The sequence below is a fragment of the Euprymna scolopes genome, chromosome 46, assembly GCF_053919585.1.
Source record: "Euprymna scolopes isolate OS-2025 chromosome 46, ASM5391958v1, whole genome shotgun sequence".
Lineage (NCBI taxonomy): Eukaryota > Metazoa > Mollusca > Cephalopoda > Sepiida > Sepiolidae > Euprymna > Euprymna scolopes.
This window is the reverse complement of record NC_136527.1, coordinates 110,186,859-110,212,413: the sequence shown is the minus strand read 5'-3', so window position 1 is coordinate 110,212,413 and position 25,555 is coordinate 110,186,859. Positions and strand designations below refer to the sequence as shown.

General features: G+C 31.6%; 1 protein-coding gene across 1 annotated transcript in view; it reads left to right on the top strand.

The window, feature by feature from the left end:
- The window catches only part of LOC145270958 (MLX-interacting protein-like), a 385,763-nt gene extending 362,343 nt beyond the window's left edge, over positions 1 to 23,420 (top strand). Inside the window, exons 16-18 of the mRNA XM_080126503.1 lie at positions 714 to 837; positions 16,300 to 16,429; positions 22,587 to 23,420. Coding sequence (XP_079982629.1) covers positions 714 to 837; positions 16,300 to 16,429; positions 22,587 to 22,726 — 394 coding nt within the window. The 3' untranslated portion in view covers positions 22,727 to 23,420. The remainder of the gene's footprint in view (positions 1 to 713; positions 838 to 16,299; positions 16,430 to 22,586) is intronic.
- The last annotated feature ends 2,135 nt before the right edge of the window (positions 23,421 to 25,555 follow it).

Genomic DNA, 25,555 nt, shown 5'->3' with positions numbered 1-25,555 from the left:
CTTTAACCCTTATCCTCGAGTGGCCCTGTGGCCTTGATAATGTGGTGATGCCTATGTAAAAAAAAATACTACGAACATTAAATTATTAGTATATAGATATGCTAATTTAATGGTCGTAGTATGTTATGCTATACAACAATTTTAAATGCCTGTACCAAAAAGTCTGGAAACTTATTGAAGGAACCTCATACCTTTTGAAATCACTATTACATAGTGGGTACAATATAATAATCAATAGAAATAAAAAAATTGGTCAGTCATCTCATAAGATGTTTAGCAATAACATACTGAATTTTCAAGAGTCTACAACAATTTTAAATGCCTGTACCAAAAAGTCTGGAAACTTATTGATAGCACCTCATATATAGTTTATTTTATAAAGAAGTCACAGCATATCAAGCCCCAATGGTCATTCGAGGATAAGTGTTGATGAATGTAAGGTGGTAGTTTAGTAACCGTTACTGGCGTAGATTAGATGGAATTTGGATTATTTAAAGGGACGGCTCAAAAAGTACTTGTTTACATTGGACTTGAAGGCACCTTGCATATATCTATTTATTAATACATATTATTACTACGTATATTTATTTTTGTGAAAAAACGCTCAAGATGAGAACAGTAGTCCAGGAGATGGAAATAATACAAAATACCCAATGCTTTATCTAAAAAATTTATAAACTTAAAATGTTTTTTGTTTTTTTTTCTTTTTACAGTTATTGCCAGTCGCAATTACCGGCCACAGGTGCTCCCGTCACTCGACAAAGGGTCGACCAAATGAATATAATGTATGAAGATTACGTGAGAACCCGTACCAATGAAAATTGGAAATTTTATATTGTATCCTTTTTTTCGGGTCCGTAATCTGCTTGTTAAGTTGTTGATGAAGACGTTGGGAAATTTAAAAAAAAAAAAAAATTCGGGTTTGTATTACTGTACACATAGATTCGAAAAAGTTGTCAAAGAACAAATATATAACAAATAAATGTTATCAAAGGCAAGATAAGTTACTTTGCTACCGAACTGGATATATTTTTCGTGTTTTTATTCAATGTAACATGTTTATTCAGCTCGAAAACCATACAGTGTTTACCGATGTATTGGAACATTCAAGATGGCGTCTGATTCTCTCTTTAACGCAGTAAGTTTTGGAAAAGGTGTTATAAATAAAAAAACGGATAAAATACTGTTAAAAACTCGCTCAATATATGTTACCGTGACATAGGTTGACATATATTCGGCGGGTTTTTAATAGTATTTTGTATAGTTTTTTATTTATAACACCTTTTCCCAAACTTACGGTGTTAAAGAGGGTGTGAGATGCCATCTTGAATTTTCCAATACATCGGTAAACACTGTATGTTTTTCGAGCTGAATAAATATGTTACATTGAATAAAAACACTAAAAACATATCCAGTTAGGTAGAAAAGTAACTTATCTTGCCTTTGATAACATTTATTTGTTATATATTTGTTTTTTGACAACTTTTTTGAATCTATGTGTACAGTAATACAAACCCGAAAATTCAAACGATCTTTATTTATGAAAAATAATGTCTTTTAAATGTTGCACATTTTCAGCTTCACATATTTGTTGGTTGGTTGGTTGTTTTTCAGGTTATTTAATGCCGAATCCAAAGATTTTTAAGAAAATTTTTTTAATAGAATATATTTGTTGTTTTCACATCGGTTTCTATTTAACCCATAGTTAGGACCCTAACAGGTACTACCACTCCGGGTCAGAGTGGACCTCAGAGCAATGGTAATTAAAAGGTGGCTCCACACTCCCCAAAGCCCGCAAGCTGGGGCCTCACCACTGGATATAGTTTAAGGTCATATCTAGGACCCCCATTGAGGGACCGTTACCCTCTGCAGGGGGGCAGTTGGCGTATTCTAATGCCCCACCGACAGGGCCGTCGCATATTTGTGCTCTTTCTAAAGCGTGCAGCCGTTCAAGCGTAATGTGAACAGACATTTTTTTATTTTTTTTTTTTTATTTATCACATTTTCACCCCAAACAAGGCACATTGCCACTTTGGTGTAGGGGGCTACTATCAGGGGCAGCAACTACTGGGGCACTATGTTGGGATTTGGGCAGCAAGATGTCGGTTCACGTTGCACTTGCTGCTCAACTCCCTACATAGTATCTCTGCAACTTATGTCGGTAAATTTATACAAATACCGTGACAGCGAATTAGTAGAAAAAAATGTACCCTAACCCTAACCCTAACCCTAACCCTAACCCAGTTTTCAGATTCGTGTTCAGCACACCGAAACGTAACAGAATACTACGTAAAAGATTTTACTAATTCGCTGTCACGGTGTTTGTATAATAATACCCTTATGTCCAAGAGAGTAGCGCCCTACATCAAAGTGGCATTGTGCCTTGCTTGGGGTGAAAATGGAATCCCCCCCCCCCCCAAAAAAAAACAGATTGTGCTTTACTTCCTTCCTTCAATTCTGTCAGTAACTTTTTGGACGCCCTAAATTCTGCCAGAATTGCAGAAAAACATCAGGAACGAAATAAGGGAGTTAAATAGCAATCCAGAGATTCTGCAATCTGTTATGAATAATGTTTTGGAAAGGGCACAAATATGCAAAGCTAAAAATGGGCAACGTTTAAAAGGTTTCCCAATGTCTCAGTCAGATTGTGTTAAAATTACAGAAAGATGTCATCAACAATCTGCTTGTTGACGGAGACATTGGGAAATTTAAATTTAAAAAAAAAAAAAAAAAAAATGCAAAATCCAAACAACCTTTATTTATGAAAAATAATGTCTTAAATGTTGCCCATTTTCAGCTTCGCATATTTGTGCTCTTTCCAAAATAAAAAAATGTGCTCTTTCCAAAATAAAAAAAAATGTGCTCTTTCCAAAATAAAAAAATGTGCTTTTTCCAAAATAAAAAAAATGTGCTCTTTCCAAAATAAAAAAATGTGCTCTTTCCAAAATAAAAAAAATGTGCTCTTTCCAAAATAAAAAAAATGTGCTCTTTCCAAAATAAAAAAAATGTGCTCTTTCCAAAATAAAAAAATGTGCTCTTTCCAAAATAAAAAAATGTGCTCTTTCCAAAATAAAAAAATGTGCTCTTTCCAAAATAAAAAAAAATGTGCTCTTTCCAAAATAAAAAAATGTGCTCTTTCCAAAATAAAAAAAATGTGCTCTTTCCAAAATAAAAAAATGTGCTTTTTCCAAAATAAAAAAAATGTGCTCTTTCCAAAATAAAAAAAAATGTGCTCTTTCCAAAATAAAAAAAATGTGCTTTTTCCAAAATAAAAAAATGTGCTTTTTCCAAAATAAAAAAAAATGTGCTCTTTCCAAAATAAAAAAATGTGCTCTTTCCAAAATAAAAAAAATGTGCTCTTTCCAAAATAAAAAAAAATGTGCTCTTTCCAAAATAAAAAAAATGTGCTCTTTCCAAAATAAAAAAAATGTGCTCTTTCCAAAATAAAAAAAATGTGCTCTTTCCAAAATAAAAAAAAATGTGCTCTTTCCAAAATAAAAAAAATGTGCTCTTTCCAAAATAAAAAAATGTGCTCTTTCCAAAATAAAAAAAATGTGCTTTTTCCAAAATAAATTTTTTTTTATTCATGACAGATTGCAGAATCTCTGGATTGCGATTTAACTCCCTTATTTCGTTCCTGATGTTTTCCTTCAATTCTTGCAGGGTTTGGGGTTTGTTAATATAGACTCTTTTTTTTTTTTTTTTAAGATATTCCCACAAGAAAAAGTCGGGTCTAGTCAAGTCAGACGTCACTGATTTCGATAAAAAAAAAAAAAAGTGCATAAGTTGTTCAATGTTGTACTTAATTAATTTGCAAAATCTGTAAAATATCTGAAATAGAGAGAGAAAAAAAAATCATCTATATATAAAAGCGAAAATGTATGTATGTGTGTTCGCTTTTTCTGTGCCTCTACAAAAGGCTTTTTTCAGAGAAGCGGTCGCTCGCTTCACAACTTTTTAAAACTTTTTATATCACATATGAATCGTAATATCTCACAGTTAACAATGAAGCTCGCCTGTCTATTTAATTTGCTCGATTTCAGGAAGATACATATTCAACATTTGTCGCTCATCGCATGTGGGTTAGTCTTTTTCCTATAACATCCTGGGGAGGAAAAAAAGCGTTCAGCAGTAAATGAAATCCCACAGTAAAACTTGGCCTCATTAACTCATTAAAACGGGCACCTGCTAAATCCAAGTAATTAAATAAATTCAAACGTGTTTCCGTTAGCATCTCGCGGTGGCAATGGTTAACATTGCACTTTTTTTTTTCATACTTTAATTTACAACTTTGCATCAAGGGTTCGGGTTTGATCCTCATACTTACTTTTTTTTTTTAACCCCCCCCCCCCAGTTTCCACACACACCTCCAAACACCCGGGCAACGCCGGGTACTCCTCGCTCATCTATAAATATAAAAGCGAAAATGTATGTATGTATGAAATCCCGCAGTCAAACTTGACCTCATTAACTCATTAAAACGGGCACCTGCTAAATCCAAGTAATTAAATAAATTCAAATGTGTTTCCGTTAGCATGTGGGGGTTAACGTCGCACGTTTTTTTTTTTCGCACTTTAATTTACAACTTTGCCTCAACGGTTCGGGTTCGATCCTCATATTTACCTTTTTTTTAACCCACCCCCACCCCTGCCGTTTCCACACACACCTCCAAACACCCAGGCAACGCCGGGTACCCCTCGCTAGTTAATGGTAAAATGATATAGATTTTAAACCTTCAGTGACTTTTTGGAGAACCTGTTTATTTTTTTCTATATTTTTTATTAACATAATTTTTATTTACATATCTTTTACTTATATATTTTGTATTGGTATATTTTCTTTACATATTTTTATTCATATATCTTTTATTTAAATATTTTTATAGATTTTTTTATTTACATGTTTTATATATGTATATATATATATATATATATATATATATATATATATATTATTAACATATTTTTTATTTGTATATTTTCATGTATATATTTTTTAGTTTCATATTTTTATTTATATATTTTTATTTACATATTTTTTCTTTTTATATTTTACTAGCGTACCCGGCGTTGCCCGGGTGTTTGGAGATGTGTGTGCTCGGGAGGGGGTGTTAATCAAAACATAAGAATAAGCGAAGTAAATATTTAAAAAAAAACACACAAAAAAAACTAACGTTGAAGTAAATAAATCTATATGCTACGCGCTTTCCCAAATCGTAGATATTATTATCTAGCGGGTATATAAACAGTTCTAAGCGATCCTAACCCCCTCCCCTCCCCGGGAGCGTGTGCGAGAAAAGACATTTTTATTTACATATTTTTTATTTAATTATTGTTTATTTACTTATTTATTAGTCGCATATATTTTTCTTATATGTTTGCAAATATTTTTTAGATTTTTTTTACTTATATTGATTTATGTACTTTTTAATTTGTATTCTTTATTCATTTTATTTCTTTTATTTCTCTATTTTTTGCATATTTTTTTGCTTGTTTATTTTTTTGCATGTTTATTTTTTTGCATGTTTACTTTTTTGCATGTTTATTTTTTGCATGTTTATTTTTTGCTTGTTTATTTTTTTGCATGTTTATTTTTGTGTTTGTTTATTTTTTTGCATGTTTATTTTTTGCATGTTTATTTTTTGCATGTTTATTTTTTTGCATGTTTATTTTTTTGCATGTTTATTTTTTTGCATGTTTATTTTTTTGCATGTTTATTTTTTTGCATGTTTATTTTTTTGCATGTTTATTTTTTGCATGTTTATTTTTTTGCATGTTTATTTTTTTGCATGTTTATTTTTTTGCATGTTTATTTTTTTGCATGTTTATTTTTTGCATGTTTATTTTTTTGCATGTTTATTTTTTTGCATGTTTATTTTTTTGCATGTTTATTTTTTGCATGTTTATTTTTTGCATGTTTATTTTTTTGCATGTTTATTTTTTTGCATGTTTATTTTTTTGCATGTTTATTTTTTTGCATGTTTATTTTTTTGCATGTTTATTTTTTTGCATGTTTATTTTTTTGCATGTTTATTTTTTTGCATGTTTATTTTTTTGCATGTTTATTGTTTTGCATGTTTATTTTTTTGCATGTTTATTTTTTTGCATGTTTATTTTTTTGCATGTTTATTTTTTTGCATGTTTATTTTTTTGCATGTTTATTGTTTTGCATGTTTATTTTTTTGCATGTTTATTTTTTTGCTTGTTTATTTTTTTTGCTTGTTTATTTTTTACATGTTTATTTTTTTACATGTTTATTTTTTTGCATGTTTATTTTTTGCATGTTTATTTTTTGCATGTTTATTTTTTTGCATGTTTATTTTTTTTGCTTGTTTATTTTTTTTGCTTGTTTATTTTTTACATGTTTATTTTTTTACATGTTTATTTTTTTACATGTTTATTTTTTTGCATGTTTATTTTTTTGCATGTTTATTTTTTTGCATGTTTATTATTTTGCATGTTTATTATTTTGCATGTTTATTTTTTTGCATGTTTATTTTTTTGCATGTTTATTTTTTTGCATGTTTATTTTTTTTGCTTTTCTTTTGCATGTTTATTTTTTTGCTTGTTTATTTTTTGCATGTTTATTTTTTTGAATGTTTATTTTTTGCATGTTTATTTTTTTGCATGTTTATTTTTTTGCATGTTTATTTTTTTGCATGTTTATTTTTTTGCATGTTAATTTTTTTTCATGTTTATTTTTTTGCATGTTTATTTTTTTTGCTTTACTTTTTTGCCTGTTTATTTTTTTGCCTGTTTATTTTTTTGCATGTTTATTTTTTTGCATGTTTATTTTTTTGCATGTTTATTTTTTGCATGTTTATTTTTTGCATGTTTATTTTTTTTACATGTTTATTTTTTTTGCATGTTTATTTTTTTTGCATGTTTATTTTTTTGCATGTTTATTGTTTTGCATGTTTATTTTTTTGCATTTTATTTTTTTACATGTTTATTTTTTTACATGTTTATTTTTTGCATGTTTATTTTTTTGCATGTTTATTTTTTTGCATGTTTTTTTTTGCATGTTTATTTTTTTGCATGTTTTTTTTTTGCCTGTTTATTTTTTTACATGTTTATTTTTTTGCATGTTTTTTTTTCTGTATTTTTTTGCATGTTTATTTTTTTGCATGTTTATTTTTTTTGCATGTTTATTTTTTTTGCATGTTTATTTTTTTTGCATGTTTGTTTTCTGCATGTTTGTTTTCTGCATGTTTATTTTTTTGCATGTTTATTTTTTTGCATGTTTATTTTTTTGCATGTTTATTTTTTTGCATGTTTATTGTTTTTGCTTTATTTTTTTTGCATGTTTATTTTTTTGCTTGTTTATTTTTTGCTTGTTTATTTTTTTGCATGTTTATTTTTTTGCATGTTTATTTTTTTGCATGTTTATTTTTTGCATGTTTATTTTTTTGCATGTTTATTTTTTTGCATGTTTATTTTTTTGCATGTTTATTTTTTTGCATGTTTATTTTTTTGCATGTTTATTTTTTTGCATGTTTATTTTTTTGCATGTTTATTTTTTTGCATGTTTATTTTTTTGCATGTTTATTTTTTTGCCTGTTTAATTTTTTGCCTGTTTATTTTTTTGCCTGTTTATTTTTTTGCCTGTTTATTTTTTTGCCTGTTTATTTTTTTGCATGTTTATTTTTTTGCATGTTTATTTTTTTGCATGTTTATTTTTTTGCATGTTTATTTTTTTTACATGTTTATTTTTTTGGATGATTATTTTTTTTGATTGTTTTTCCACTCGAGGATAAGGGTTAATAGGTATACATTAGTCATTGTGATTTTAGCATAGTAAACAGTGGGAATTTTGTAACTTGGATTACTTAGGGGGACGATTCAATTAGAACTTGTTCACATTGGACTTTTTCTTTTTTTTTTTTTTTTTTTTCATAGGTATCAACTCATTATCAAGGCCAAGAGGCCACTCAAGGATAAGGGTTAAAGAGTGTACAGTAGAAATTGGACAATATAATAATCATTAGTTATGAAAATTTGTTAAATTTGATAACTTATATGGAATGGCTCATCAAGAACTTATTTACGTTAGACTTGAAGACAACCATATTGTAGTCAGCCGGAAAGCAGGAAAACGGAAGACAATTCCACAGGCGTGCAGTTCTAATAAAAAAGCTTTGTTCATGGAATCTACGTTTAGGTTTAGGCACAGATAAAGAGTGGGGGGAATTATTGATAGTGTTTACAGCTAGACGAGTGTTTCTTGTGAAAGTTTTGCGAGGGGGGATCATAGATTGAAGCTCAGTCGAACACTTTCCATGAAAATAACGATACATCAGAGACAAACTAGCAACATCTCTTCTGTGAGATAGAGGTTGCAAGGAAGAGAAAAGGACATCTCCTACGAGGCTACGAAGTCTATTTTGAACTCTATCAAGGCAGGACAAGTCCTTTCTAGCAGCTCCTGCCCAGATGTGGCAACAGTATTCCGTCCTTGGACGTACCTGGCTCTTATATAGATAGAGAATTGCAACAGCAGTGAGATATCTACTGGATCTATATCCCACCATTTTTCCAGCGGCCTTGGCAACAGATTTGATGTATGTGTTCCATTTAAGATCAGGAGTAAAGGTCAAGCCCAGAAGCTTGTCAAAACTTGAGGCGTCCTGAAGATAAGAGCCATTCATTTCAATTTTTAAAACTTTTTATATCACATCGTAATACCTCACAGTAAACAACGAAGCTCGCCTGTCTATTTAATTTGCTCAATTTCGGGCAGATAAATATTTAACATTTGTCGCTCGCCGCATGTCGGTTAGTCTTTTTCCTATAACATCTTCGGGGGATTATAAAAAGCGTTCAGCAGTAAATGAAATACTATCCCGCAGTAAAACTTGACCTCATTAACTCATTAAAACGGGCACCTGCAAAATCCAAGTAATTAAAGAAATTCAAACGTGTTTCTCTTAGCATGTCGCGGTGGGGCAATGGTTTACGTCGCACTTTTTTTTTTTCACACTTTAATTTCCAACTTTGCCTCAAGGGTTCGGGTTCGATCCTCATACTTACCTACCAAAGTATTTTTTTTAACCCCCACCCCCGGAGTTTCTACATACACCTCCAAACACCCGGGCAATGCCGGGTACCCTTCGCTAGTAAATAAATAAAATAAAGAAAAAATATTGAATCATTTATTATTCACGTATTTATGTATTTATCTTCTCACAAGTCTGCCCCCCCACCCCACCCCGCCAATCTTTCATGAAAAACACCCAACTAGCTGAAACCACTGTCAGTAAGTTTCCCCACTCTTTATCTGTGCCTAAATCAAAACGTAGATTCCATGAACAAAGCTCCTTTCTTAGAACTGCACGGCTGTGGAACTCTTTGCCGCTTGCCTCTTCTTCCCCCCCCCTCCCCTGAATTCAACTTGGATGTCTTCAAATCCAACACAAACAAATTCTTGATGAACCGCCCCTCCCTTAAGTGATGACACTTTATCAAATCTCCAATACTAACTATTACTACGATACTATCCCACTGATTAGTGTACACACAATAACCCTTATCCCCGAGTGGCTCCTGGGCCTTGATAAGTGTAAAAAAAAACAAAAAAACTCAAAATAAATATATATTTTAAAAAACATATATAATAAAAATGGAACACGTACATCAAGTCTGTTGTAAGGTCGCTGGAAAGATGGTGGGATCCTTCTACTGCTCCAGAAGATATCTCACTACTGATGCAATTCTCTATCTATATAAAAGCCAAGTACGTCTGGGCAGGAGCTGCTAAAAACAGCCTATCCTGCCTTGACAGAGTACAAAATAGACTTTGTGGCTTAGTGGGGGATGCCCTTTTCTCTACCCTGCAACCTCTCTCCCACAGAAGAGATATTGCGAGCCTATCCTTGTTTTATCGTTATTTCCATGGCAGGTGCTCGTCTGAACTCCAATCTCTGGTCCCCCCTCGCCAATCTTTCACAAAAAGCACCCGTCTAGCTGAATCCACTGTGAAAAATTTTCCCCACTCTTTATCTGTGCCTAAATAAAAAGATGGATTCCATGAACAAAGCTTCTTTCTTAGAACAGCACGCCTGTGGAACTCTGTTCCATGTGCCTGCTTCCCTTCTGACTACAACTTGGATGTCTTCAAGTCCAGCGTAAACAAATTCCTAATGAACCGCCCCCTTGAGTAAACACTTCATCAAATCTCGTCACTACGTACTGTACTTTTTTTTTTTTACATAGGCGTCACCACTTATCAAGGCCGATAGGCCACTCAAGGATAAGGGTTAAAGAGTGTAGTCAAAAGGACAATATAGTAATCGATAGTAATGGAAGTTCGGTAAATTTGTTAACTTAAGTGGAACGGCTCATCAGAAACTTGTTAACGTTGGACTTGAAGACAACCATATTATAGACAGCTAGAAAGCAGGAAAATGGAAGACAATTCCACAGGCGTGCAGTTCTAAGAAAGAAGCTTTGATCATGGAATCTATGTTTAGGTTTAGGCACAGATAAAGAGTGGGGAAAATTATTGATGTTTTCAGCTAGTCTAGTGTTTCTTGTGAAAGTTTGGCGAGGGGGGACCATAGATTGAAGCTCAGTCGAGTACTTTCCATGAAAATAACGATAAAGCAGAGACAAACTCGCAACATCTCTTCTGTGAGATAGAGGTTGCAGGGAAGAGAAAAGGACATCTCCTACGAGGCTACGAAGTCTATTTTGAACTCTATCAAGGTAGGACAAGTCCTTTCTAGCAGCTCCTGCCCAGATGTGGCAACAGTATTCCGTCCTTGGACGTACCTGGCTCTTATATAGATAGAGAATCGCATCAGCAGGGAGATATCTACTGGATCGATAGAAAGATCCCACCATTTTTCCAGCGGCCTTGGCAACAGATTTGATGTACGTATCCCATTTATGATCAGGAGTAAAGGTCAAGCCCAGAAGCCTGTCAAAACTAGAAGCCTCCCTAAGATGTACTTGCAATAACCCTTATCCCTGAGTGGCTTCTGGGCCTTGATAAGCGGTGACCACCATGTAAAAAAAAAAAATAAAATAAAATAAAAAAAAATATCGAATCATTTATCTTCTCACAACAACTGTCGTTTAATTTGTGGTGCTGCTTTACTATAAATATTGTCGCGTAGCTTTATCATATGAAGTCTTTGCAACAAATATATAAAAGGTAAGAACAAACTCTTACAATAGCATCCAATAATTTACGGTCCTGGATATGACCCTAAACTATCACCGATGGGGAGTGTGGAGCCACCCTTTAATTGACATTGCTCCCAGGTCCACTCTAACCTGGTGTAGTAGTACCTGTTAGAGTCCCAACTATGGGTTAAATAGAAACCGACTTAAAAAAAAAACAAATATACTCTATCAAAAAATTTTTCTTCAAAATCACTGGATTCAGCATTAAATAACCTGAAAAGGGTTGATATGTCATGAATCAAAAACAACCAACTTTTTTTTTTTAGAGGGGGGGGGGTAGTCAATTTACAACCAACCAACCCACTTTGAATTTTATTACATTTACTTATATATATATGTTATACATTACTTATATATATTTTCTATGTTGTACTATTTTAAAATTTTATATATATATTTTTTATTCTGATATATTAATATTTTTTATTTTATATGTTTTGTGTATTGTATGTTTTTTGTACATTTTTTTTACTTGGTGAATTATTTACAGCTTAGTTGTATAACCCTAACCCAAACTCTAACACTAACCCTAACACTAACCCTAACCCTAACCCTGACCCTAACCCTAACCTAACCCTAACCCAAACCCTAACCCTAACCTAACACTAACACTAACCCTAACCCTAACCCTACCCTAACCCAAACCCTAACACTAACCCTAACCCTAACCTAACCCTAACCCTAACACTAACCCTAACCCAACCCTAACCTAACCCTAACACTAACCTAACCCTAACCCTAACCCTAACCCACTTAAATTTTAAAGTTTTTTTTTTTTAAATACTGTTCCATATATTTTTTTTTTAGTATTTTTTAATATTTTGTCAAATATTTTTTATTCTATGTATATTTAAAAAAAATATTTTTTGAATATTTTCCCATATTTTTATTTTTATATTTTTCGTATGCTTTCCATTTTAATATTTTAATATTTTTTATACTTTTCTATATATTTGATATTTTTATCATTTAAAAAAAAAATGTTTTTGTATTTTGAAATTTTTTTTATAATCAAATTTTTATATTTTTAATATTTTATGTTTTAATATAATACTTTTATTATATTTATAGTATATTTTATATTTAAATATATATTTATATATATATATGTTCTATATGTCTTATATTTATTTTTTATAATTTTATATTTATATTTTTTATATTTTAATATTGTTTTATATTTATATATATATATATATATATGTTCTATATTCCTTATATTTATGTTTTATAATATTTATATTTTTTATATTTTAATATTGTTTTATATTTGTATATATATATATATGTTCTATATGTCTTATATTTATGTTTTATAATATTTATATTTTTTATATTTTAATATTGTTTTATATTTGTATATATATATATATGTTCTATATGTCTTATATTTATTTTTTATAATATTTATATTTTATATATTTTAATATTGTTTTATATATATATATATATATGTTCTATGTCTTATATTTATTTTTTATAATATTTATTTTTTACAATATTTATATTTTATATATTTTAATATTGTTTTATATATATATATATATGTTCTATATGTCTTATATTTATTTTTTATAATTTTTATATTTATATTTTTTATATTTTAATATTGTTTTATATATATATATATATACATATGTTCTATACATCTTATATTTATTTTTTATAATTTTTATATTTATATTTTTATATTGTTTTATATTTATTTATATTTTTTCTTGCATGTTTCTTTGACTAATACATTACCCACTTTTTAATATTATGGTCTATATTTGTTTTTTGACAACTTTTTTATAACTCTGTGGATGATAATACTACAACCCAATAACTAGGTATGCTCAAAATGTATAGGTGTATCAGAAATTTGGAGAAACTGCGTAATTTCTTTTTAAAGTGAGTTGTTTATTTTCTTTATGGAATATACTTCCAAAAATAAACTATTAAAGTTGTTTAAAAAATAATAGAAATATTTTTTTTTTTTTTTTAAAAACAGTGTTTACAAAATGCCGGCGTGTCTTCATGCAGCCATTTTTTTACGTAATAAAATCAATAGAATTTTACGAGTTAATTTTTTTTTTCAATTTTTAAACTTTAAAAATCTATCAAAATTTTTCTATGGGTTCAATTTTTACGATATTTTATGCTCTTTTCAATAAACCAAATATAATATTTTAGAGAAACGTTTATTTTTAATTCACTCCCCCCCCCATTTTGAAAGGTCTCTTAATATGTTAATAATTAATTTATGTGCCAAAGTTTTATATATCACAAATTGAAGATAAAAGATCAATAAAGAAAATATTCTAATTTAAAACAAACAAAACAATAATAGTTTTTTTGAAATTTTTTTGAACTGTAAAACCATTTTTTTTAAACCACGTTGATTTTTTTTTATGAAAGCTCATTTTTAATATTATAATATTCAAAAAAATATTTTTTATATTAAATATTTTTATATTTATATATTATGTCTTTGTATTCTTTGTGTTAACATTCATTTTTACGTTTTATTACTTTTAATACTTCTATAATGTTTTTTATATTATTTTTACAGTTCAGTTTTATAATTTACCCACGTTTTAAATCTTACATTTTTTAAAAGATATTTTTGCATAATTGTTTTTGATATTTTTATTTATTAATTTGTTACATAATTATTTTTAATATTTTTATTTATTAATTTGTTATATTATAATATTTTTTTTATCTTAGACTTTTCAAAATATGTTAATATTTTTGTATAATTTTTAAATATAGTATATATTTTGTATTTATTAAATATTTATATATATATATATATATATATATTTCATATATGTCTCATATTTATTTTTATGATTTTTATATTTATATTTTAATATTAAAAAAATCATTATTTTTTATATATTTTATATTTTTTAATATAAAATTTTATTAAAAATTTAGAATTTTTATGTTTTATTATTTTTAATAATTCTATAATATTTTTTATATTATTTTTACAGTTCAGTTTTATAATTTATCCACGTTTTAAATCTTACATTTTTAAAGATATTTTTGCATAATTGTTTTTAATATATTTATTTATTAATTTGTTATATTATAATATTTTTTATATCTTAGACTTTTCAAAATATGGTAATATTTTTGTATAATTTTTTAATATAGAATTTAATATTTATATATATTTTTTATATTTTGTTGTTATTAAATATTTATATATATATATATATATCTGTTACATATGTCTTATATTTATTTTTATAATTTTTATATTTATATTTTTATATTCACCAATTTTTTAATCTTACAGTTTCAATATTTTTCATATTTTTTAATATATTTTATATTTTTAATATAATATAAAAATCTTTTTTACATAAAATATTTTTATATTATATTTTTTCATATTTTTATATTTTAATATATATTTTATAAATTTTTTTAATATTCTAATATTTAAAAAATATTTTTTATATTAAATATTTTTATATTATATTTGTTTATATTATATTTGTTTTTATATGTTTGTTTTAACATTTTTACGTTTTAATATTTTTAATACTTCTATAATATTGTTTTATATTATATTTATAATATTAAATTTTATATGCATTTTACATTTTTTAATAACTCTTTGATAATTATTTTTTCTATTTGTTTGTTTTTTGTATTGTATGTTTTTTGTATGTATTTTTCCTTGATGAGCAGAAACTTATTACGTTCGTACAAAATTTCGTTTAATGCTTAAATAAGCAAACAATTGTTTCGACTCTTACTAAGATATCTATGGTTCACTGTGTCTGTGTTCTTATTTTAACTTTCAGTACTAAAATATATACAATATAACAAAAAGTTATCTCCGCATGTGGATAATGTTTTTGGAAACCGTTCGTTCATTTTGCATTAGAAGGCTTTTTTGTGAGTCATAAGGTCCTGTCATAAGGTACTATTCTTGGTACAAGTAGGCTTAGCGAAATTCGGTAAACGTTACAGTTCAGTTTCACTTTTTAAATCTTACATTTTTTAATTTTATTTTATATTTTTATAGAATTTTTTAATATTAAAAAATATTATTATATATTTTTTATATTATAATAATTTTAATATCTTAATATTTTTTTGTTTATTTATGTGTTTTTTTTTTTGTTTTAGGTTCCTTTTACTGTTTTTTAATGTTTATATTTTTGCATAATTGTTTTTAATATTTTTATTTATTCATTTGTTATATTATATTTTTTTATGCCTTCGACTTTTCAAAATATGTTTTAATATTTTTGTATAATGTTTAAATATTTTTTTAATATTTTTTATATTTCTTATATTTTTTATATTTATTTATGTATGTTTTGCAGTATAATTTTGATCCGGTTCGATCAAATTAGAAATAACCAAACTCAAGGGCACTCCAGAGGCCCTATCCATCACTTGTAGCCAAACCCTCGGCAGGAACCTGTCGATTCGGAGCAAGGATACCATTATTGAATTATCAAGGATACCATTACTGAATTATCAGTGCTTGGGCCTCCCTGAACCTGCCAGCTGCTTAAGTTCTGCTGAGGGAGGTGTGACCTGCAAGAAAAGAAAAAAAAACAACTAGTGGGTGCTTGGCATAACTTGACTCCCAAAGGATGGGGTCAGTCAGTAAGGCCAAACAAATGCTTCACTTCAGCAAAAGCTAAAGAAACAGGCCGATTGCAAGGACGAAAATGCAGTCTCTGCAGAACAGATACTACACTGTGATCTTGGTCCAAAGGCCTAATGTTGTCTCCCTTTCCTTCTGATAAACTCATCCTCGAGTGACCTTTCGACCTTAATAAGCTGTGATTTTATATTTATTTATGTATGTTTTTTTTTTTTTGTATTGTATATTTCCATTTTTTTTTTTTTCTCGGGTTTATTTATTCATTTGTTATATTATATTTTTTTGTGTCTTCGACTTTGCAAAATATGTTTTAATATTTTTGTATAATGTTTAAATATTTTTTTAATATTTTTATATATTTTTTATATCTGAATATTTTTTATATCTTAATATTTTTTTTATTTATTTATGTATGTTTTTTTTTGTATTGTATATTTCCATGTTTTTTTTTTTTTTTCTCGGTTTCTTTCCTTGACGAATCTCTTACAGTTTAGTTATATAATTCACCCACTTTTTAAATCTTTCAACAACATGGTGTCAACGGCCAGCCTTGAGGAAATGTGCCGCACCGTCATGAACTGGTTCGATCAGCATTGTTCCCTCGTCTCTCTCAGACCTAGTAAGTTTTTTTTTTTTTTTTTTTTTTTTTTTAGGAGGTCACCACTTATCAAGGCCCGGAAGCTACTCAGGGATAAGGGTTATTGCATGTACAGTACGTTGTATGTTAGGGTTGAGATTTCATAAAGTGTCTACTTAAGGGGCCTTCAGGCCTTGATATATGGTGACCCTCTTTGTTCGTTCCCATTCTACCTTTAAGCAAACAATTTTCCCATACAAAACAATCAAACTAAACACAATGAATAAATGTTTGAAAATATTATGAGTTCATATATTTACAAGTGCTACCAGATCAGGCTGTCTATTGGCTTCTGGAGACGAAATGCACCTACATCGATTTTCTGTTTTTGTTTTCTATTCTCCTTTGTAAAACTTAATTATGTTCTGCAAAAACAAAAACAACAGCCCCCCCCTTTTCCCTTCCCTACTTCCCAACCCCGTCGGTGGGGCATTAGAATACACCAACTGTCCCCATGCAGAGAGTAAAAGCTTCTCAAGGGGGCTACCTGTTGGCCGTGAGTGGCGACCCATAATGACTCGGAAAAAGAATCCTGGTGGCTGAGCAACTGATATCTAGGGAAATTAAAGATATCAGTTGCAACACTCCACTTTGGCCTCGTACAAGGCTAGACGGGTGGTCGTAGGGGCCCGATCCAATCAATCTGCTAGTTACGTCAAGCCCTAACACGTCTTTTACTTTGCTATCAATTTCCTCTAAATCGTAACAAATACAGTTCAACCCTGTACCATTATAAACTATATACATATTTTCCCCTCTTTTCCGTGTGTTAGAAGGCGGTGGCTAGGGTCAAATGTGCCAAATGATTAAAGTCATGACATGGCTGTATAGTGCTGGAAGTTACAACAAATGATTTGGATTGTGTAACTAAAAGATTATGGCTTCCATTTGGAATATGTATACTGTTTATGTAGCCCTGGCATGACAAGGCGAATGGGTTTCCCCCTTAACATGCCCCAATATTGGACTCCGAGGTGGGTGGGGAGCATAAACAATGAATGTAAAAAATATATATATATATATATATATATATATATATATGACCAAGTATAAAACCTCGAAGCGCCAACACGTCGACTCGGATAGTTCCGCTAATACATCAAACCTCCTCCAAATTTATTGTATTGGAATCCACGGAAGAAACCAAAATAACTGATTTATCACCGTTAATTATACATAAAATTATATCGGCATATATTACCCCCAAAAATGTAAACACTTTAAAAAATAAAACCGTACTAGTGGAAGTGGAAAGAGGAAAACATGCTACTTTTCTCCTAGGAATGAAAACTTTCCACAACATAAATATCAAGATAGAATTGTAGAAGGCGGTACAATGCAGAAGTAACGGAAAGACACAAGCTGAAGCAGGTGAGAAATTTATTAATACAACTTATAAATACATGTGTACATATTCATATTTCATATACGCAGTATATTTATATTTGCACAGTGGTTACCTGGGAAAGTCGGTCTGGTGGTATGTCCGTGTAATATAATATTTCAAGAAAGATCTCTTCGTCAAATATTTACTTGACTTTGACAAACGTCAGAGTAAAAAAAACCCTAACCATATACTACCTACAGGTTCCGAGCGATGATTTGCTGCGGTACTGTTACTGTTTACAACAGCACGTTTGAACCAAAGTCAAGTAAATATCTGAGGAAGAGAACTTTCTCGAAATATTATATAACACGGACATACCACCAGACTGACTTTCCCAGGTAATCACAGTGCAAATATAAATATAATGCATGTAAGAAATATATGAATATGTACACATGTATTTGTAAGTTGTATTAATAAATTTCTCATCTGCTTCAGCTTGTGTCTTTCCGTTACCTCTGCATTGTACTGCCTTCTACAATTCTATTTAACTACATACTATACAACGCTTTAAACAAACTACACCCACCTCTTATAAATATCCAAACTTATCCACACAAGAATCTGAATATGTCCAAAGGTGTAGTAAAATCGAAAGACCTATCAATGTGCACTACTGAAGAGATAACAAAAGAACTTAAAAACCAAGGAGTAATAAACGTTAAAAGAATTACAATAAAAAAAAGAAAATCAGACTATACTACGAACACTTACATTATGGAGTTCGATAGACTCACTATTCCAAAAGAAATCAAAATTGGGTTCAACATTGAAAAAGTTGAACCCTTTATACCAAACCCACTTCAGTGCTTTAAATGCCAGAAGTTTGGGCACCATGAGGATGCATGTAGGGGACGAGCAGTGTGCGGCAGATGTGGCCAGAGATCCAGATCACGCTGTCAATGACTGCAATCTTGATTGCAAATGTGCAAATTGTGGAGAAAACCATCCTGCTTATGCTAGAGCATGCAGAATCTGGAAGAACGAAAAGGAAGTGTCAATAAAACATACCAAAAACATCTCCTTCCTCGAAGCCAGGAAAATAGTAGATGGATACATGAAGGAAAAGAAGTACTCTCAAGTCATCTCAAGTTGTATATCATCCAACATCACTAACCAAGACTCCAAATACGAAATACTAATAAACAAATTGTTACAATTGGGACCAAACGACTGGCCCAAATTTATAAATGAAATCAAACCAAACATATCAAAAATTAATCATCCCATTAAATCATCAACTAATGTTACCAATAAAACAAATTCTCAATCAAAATCAGAACATCCAAAAAAACAAAGTCGATTAAAAAAAAGACCACGAAAATCACCAGTATGTTGTGCAGATGCTGAAAAAGATGAAACTAAGGAAACACAAAATCAGTTAAAAGAAAGACTACACAGGTCACTAATACGTCTTCCCCCGTGGTGAAAAAAACACACTTGAAAAACAAACAAAAAATACATCTACTAAAAAACAAAATAATATAAAGAAATTACCACAAACAGAAGCCACTATTACTACTACTACTACAAATAGATTTACAGAATTAGAAGACATGGAAACTGAAGTTACACCTCAAACCCCTCCAAAAAAAAACCTCATGAATTACAAGAAAATCCAATGGAATTGCCGTGGATTGAAGGCAAATTACAATGAAATTTTATTGTTGCAAACTAAATTTAATCCTTTGGTTATTTCTCTCCAAGAAACATTCCTTAAGAATGAGAACAATATAACTACATTCATAATGCAGGACTTAATAATACTGTAACCCTCCCCCCCCCCCTCATTGCAAAACAACCAAATCAAAAGCTACGAACTAACAATTGAAAATACAAAGAGCTTGAAGAATAAAAATCTCCTACAAAAAAACTGGATACAATATCGAATACTATTCCCAAAATAACTGGATTCGGCATTAAATAACCCACAAAGGGTTGATATGCCATTAAACAAAACAAAACAAAAAAAAAAGAATGTGTCTAATTTCTGTTTAATGTGTGATGTATTTATCTCTTAAGATGTTGAGCGCATATATATATATATATATATTGTTACGACCCGGAATGTCTGGGGGTAAAAGTCGTAACACAAAATATAAAAAAAAATTATTTAAAAGAAATTAGTCTTCCCGGGTTTTTAGATACGGGAGGGATATATCCATTTTCTCGAAAGACATTTATAAACGCAAGACAGGATAAACACATCCAAATAACAATACCGATGGAAAAATGAACACAATTTTATTTACATATATAAAAATATATTGTAACGAAAGTAAAAGAGAATGTGTAACTGGATGAACAAACAAACTTGAAATAGATTCGAGAGAGAATTTCTGCGCAAAAGACATAACAGTTCATATCCTGTCGTCTGCTTGTAACTCCAAAATGGAAGGACAGCCTTTTTGTGTTTTTGTTTTTGTTATTGTTTTCATATATGAGAGAGAAATAAACAATAGACTCACTCAGCGTCGGGTTTTAAATGTTTCTATCGCATTCCTTTCTTTTTAAACAATTTCATTCCTTCGTCTATATTGAATACATCGTCATTCCTCATTATCGCCTTTTTTTTTTTTTCTCTGTCGTCATAATACATTGTTCATTTCTTCGCTGTCGTTAGCAATACAAATGTCGTCACCATCGCCAACACTGTCGCTTCCCTAACCTACCTCTTCGGCTGCTATGTCGTCACTGACTCGCCACCCTGCGCCGCTCCTTTCCCTCTCTCTAATGGTATACCTTTCTCTCTCTCTTTGGCATCCCCTCTCTCACTGTATGTACCTGCATCTCTCTCGCATCACTCGCTCAATAATACGCGAGGCGGATGCCTGCGGCTTTCCCTCTCTCTAGTTTCATATCTTCTCTCTCCCCCTCTCTTTCTTTACAGTTTATAGGCGTCCCCTCGCTGTATTTTCGTATGTTCTCTCTCTCTCTCTCTTTTTCTTTTTCCGGATGTTTACAAATTCACTGAGAGCAGACGACAGTATAAAACGCGATAAAACAGATTTTTCTCTCTCGACCCTTTTTTTTTATAATATTAAAAGAAATTATTGTCTCAAATTATATATTTTTTTCCACATATTTGTAATAATATATATATATATATATATATATATATATATATATATAGAGAGAGTGATTTAAAGGTTATGAGGGTTTTTTGAAGCAAGAAAAAATGTTACTTTTTGTATTTAATATTTTTATTGTTATTTTTTATATTTCAAGCGGACCTCTGCTCTTGGTCACAAAAAAGAGCACAAGAGCAAAGGTCCGCTTGAAATATAAAAAAATAATAAAAATATTAAATGCAAAAAGTAACATCGTTTTTCATGCTTCAAAAAAACCCTCATAACCTTTAAAGCACTATCCTAGCATATGTGGACTTTCAACATTATATATTTATATATATATATATATATATATATATATATATATATATATATATATATATATATATATATATGAAATTGTCTGCCTGTGTGTGTACATTTCCCTACTATATCATCTTTCGGTCTACAGATGCAAAATTTGACATAAGGGGTATTGAGATTTGGGAAAATCTTTTTAATCGGTTTTAGGCCAGAAATTTGGCTGTCAAAAGGTCAAAGTTCAATGATTTGACCTTTGAAAACTCTACGAAACTCCTTCACCAATTTTGGGTCTAAACACTCGAAATTTTAGAGTTTTTTTGTCCTTCCCGTTGTCTCTGAAGTCTTTTTCCTTCCTGTTGTCATGGCAGTCTTTGTCCTTCCCACTGATGCTGCGGCATTTGTCCTTCCCCTTGTCGCTGTGGCCTTTTTCCTTCCCGTTGATGTTACGGCCTTTGTCCTTCCTATTGTCGCTGCAGCTTTTGTCCTTCCCGTTGTCACTGTGGCCTTTTCCTTTCCCATTGCCATTGCATCCTTTGTCCTTTCTGTCGTCTTTGCGACCTTTGTCCTTCCCGCTGATGCTGCGGCTTTTGTCCTTCCCGCTGATGCTGCGGCCTTTGTCCTTCCCGCTGATGCTGCGGCCTTTGTCCTTCCCGCTGATGCTGCGGCCTTTGTCCTTCCCGCTGATGCTGCGGCCCTTGTCCTTCCCGCTGATGCTGCGGCCCTTGTCCTTCCCGCTGATGCTGCGGCATTTGTCCTTCCCGTTGATGCTGCGGCATTTGTCCTTCCCGTTGATGCTGCGGCCTTTGTCTTTCCCGTTGATGCTGCGACCTTTGTCCTTCCCGCTGATGCTGCGGCCTTTGTCCTTCCCGCTGATGCTGCGGCCTTTGTCCTTCCCGCTGATGCTGCGGCCTTTGTCCTTCCCGCTGATGCTGCGGCCTTTGTCCTTCCCGCTGATGCTGCGGCCTTTGTCCTTCCCGCTGATGCTGCGGCCTTTGTCCTTCCCGCTGATGCTGCGGCCTTTTTCCTTCCCGTTGATGCTGCGGCCTTTTTCCTTCCCGTTGATGCTGCGGCCTTTTTCCTTCCCGTTGATGCTGCGGCCTTTTTCCTTCCCGTTGATGCTGCGGCCTTTGTCCTTCCCGCTGATGCTGCGGCCCTTGTCCTTCCCGCTGATGCTGCGGCCTTTGTCCTTCCCGCTGATGCTGCGGCCCTTGTCCTTCCCGCTGATGCTGCGGCCCTTGTCCTTCCCGCTGATGCTGCGGCCCTTGTCCTTCCCGCTGATGCTGCGGCCTTTGTCCTTCCCGTTGTCATTGTGACTTTTGTCATTTCCTATGTCAGCACAGAACAATTATTTTAATTTCTTTTCATTTATTCTTTTCAGCCGTGTCCAATGCTCTTCGTGAAGTCTGCACGTCAACCACAATTCTCACAGAACCCGAACGGTTACCAGAGCAAGCAGCTACGGCAATCGGACTTCGGCGGCGACGACATTCAATATCTGGAGAAATTGACATTTCCTAGCATTGATAAAACGGGGGGTGGGGGTTACTAAAACACACAAAAATGACGCAAAAGAAATGAAATCCAAAACAACAAAAAAAACAGACTGCTTATTTCATTGCTGTTGTGACACTATTTACTGGGGATCCCAAATAACCGCAACCACCTCCTTGACATAAGCACCAATATTCACTATGCCCTGTGACTAACTATCTCTCTCCGTCTCCCATCTTACCCGCAGTGCCCTGATTCTATTTCATCCCACACCCCAGGCTGTTGAGTAATTAGTAACAAGTATGTTGATTTGCTGATTAAGTCTTTTTAAAGTAAAGAATTTTTTTTACACCATTAAGTTGATTTATATAAAATTTATCTGAGCATTAAATCAGCGTACACTAATTGGTTTTCTGTGCCAAGAACACATCATTCAGGGCTGGTTACCGCGGCAATAACTAAATTATCACCCCTCCCCCCCCCACACACACACAAAAAAATTTCAACTTACAGGGATTCAGACTAGCATAAATTGTCAACGTTCTTTTCAAGGTTATGATTACTTGTGCAGAAGGTTGGGGCAGATATTTTTATGCGCATCAAACATTATCAGGTTGGTTTAATTTTTTGTCTCTGATGAGTTGTTCTGCGATTCAATGAAACGCGTGCAAGACATACTTCATAAAAATATATGAATTAAATATTACGACTGATAATTAAATGGATTTGGAATGTTGAATAACTATATCTATATATCTATATATATATATATATGTATATATATATATATATATATACATATATATATATATATATATATATACACACGTTTTATTTTTTATTATCATATCTTTCTGTTAAGTTACATTATTGTTTCAGCTACTCGGCCGTTTTTTTGGCCGTCTGTAGCTTCCTCAGACTTTTACAGAAATGTTCGCTATTTTGGGATGAAAGAGTGAATGAGGTCAGGGGCGTCGATGTGTGTATGTGCGCATCCATGCATACACGCGCGTACCCAATCTTAGCACCTTAAAGAAAATTTGACGTAAGCGAGAGCAACGCGGGTGTCTATGCATGCAGGCGCACATATGTACATATATTTGCACGCCAGGGCAGGGATGTATGTGTACATGTGACCGTTTCTCTTAAGTATATATGTGTGCATGCATGTTCCCGTGGCCACGACCGCTAGCTAACCCTCTCCAAACAATTAACAACAAGATAAAAACTAAAAATAAATACCCCCTGAATCATAGCCCCCATCCCCCCCCGCCTCCAACCATAAGTGAACACCCAACAGCTAAAGACATACTTACCAAGAAATCATCTCACCAATGAGCCGCTAAAAACTTTAACATTAAGACTCAAATTTTAAAGTAACCCCCCTCCTCCTACCCCCACATATTCTCCTTCCCCTCCATGTATCCCTATGCCCTCAGCCACACCAGAAATGAACTTCCCAGACCCTCCCCTACAAGTTCCTTAAACCCCAGAACTAAAACATTATCGACATACCAAGCGCCCCCTCCCACCTTCCCCCCTTGTTCCCTTCTTCTTCCACCCTCCTCACAACCCCCCCCCCACTGACCTCATTCACTCTTACACCCCAAAATAGCGAACATTTCTGTAAAAGTCTGAGGAAGCTACAGACGGCCAAAAAAAAAAAAAAAACGGCCGGGTAGCTGAAACAATAATGTAACTTAACAGAAAGATACGGTAATAAAAAATAAAACGCATATTTGCTCTACAACAGTATTGAGCACTTTCTTCATTTCTTTATTAATTACCATCTCCACTAAATATATATATATATATATATAATGTTTACTGTTTCTGGAAAGGAATTCCAGCAAAGTACTTGATTATAAAGAAAAAAATTCCAATATAAAGGCTTAATACTTATTTCTTTAAAAACTGAAACCAAAATCCGTTTTTGTTTGAAAGACGGAGGTTGGTTCTGCTGTGTGATTTTAGTTCTTATTCAAAGTATCTTAACATAATTATTTCGATGTAATAATTTAGGACACTTTTTGCTAAGGACCATCTGACATGGAGAGCGAATCTGTGTCACATCCGGCCATTGTGGGGAGATATGCCTTTTTTTCTTTTTTTTTTTTTTTTTCATATTTGCTTCCATTTTGAAGGCATGATCATGTCTGTTTGTGAAATATTTTTTCTTGAATCCGTATAGTCAAGGATTTTATTTTTTTTATCTTTTTTTTTTTTTTTTTAACACGGTGGTCACCACTTATCAAGGCCCGGAAGCCACTCGGGGATAAGGGTTATTGCAAGTACAGTACGTTAGTGTGGAGATTTAATGAAGTGTTTACTTAAGGGGCCGGTTCATTAGGAATTTGTTAACGTTGGACTTGAAGACCTCCAGGTTGTAGTCAGGTGGGAAGCAGGCACACGGAACAGTAGACAAGACTTGAAGCGACCCAAGATAGCTACAACTTTCAAATGATTTTCGTCTTTAATGTTACTATTTTCACATTTAGAAAACTTTCCCAATTCAGAAATATTAGTTTTTTTTTTTTTTTTTTTTTTTTTTTTTTTTTTAGTAAAAATATCAGTTAAAGTGAAAATTTAAAATCATAACTCAGTATGTAAAAAAAAAAAAAATCAGTTAACAGTAAAAAAAAAAAAAGAAAAAAGTATATTGTTTTATTATTGTTTAAATAATTTAACTTTGTTCATTTTATATATAAAAAAAAAAACGTTGAAAAGATTTATCACTTTGGAAGATTGTCGGTGAAAGAAATACAATCGTCAAAAGATAAATGCTTTTCACATTTAGAAAACTTTCCCAATTCAGAAATATTAGTTTTTTTTTTTTTTTTTTTTTTTTTTTTTTTT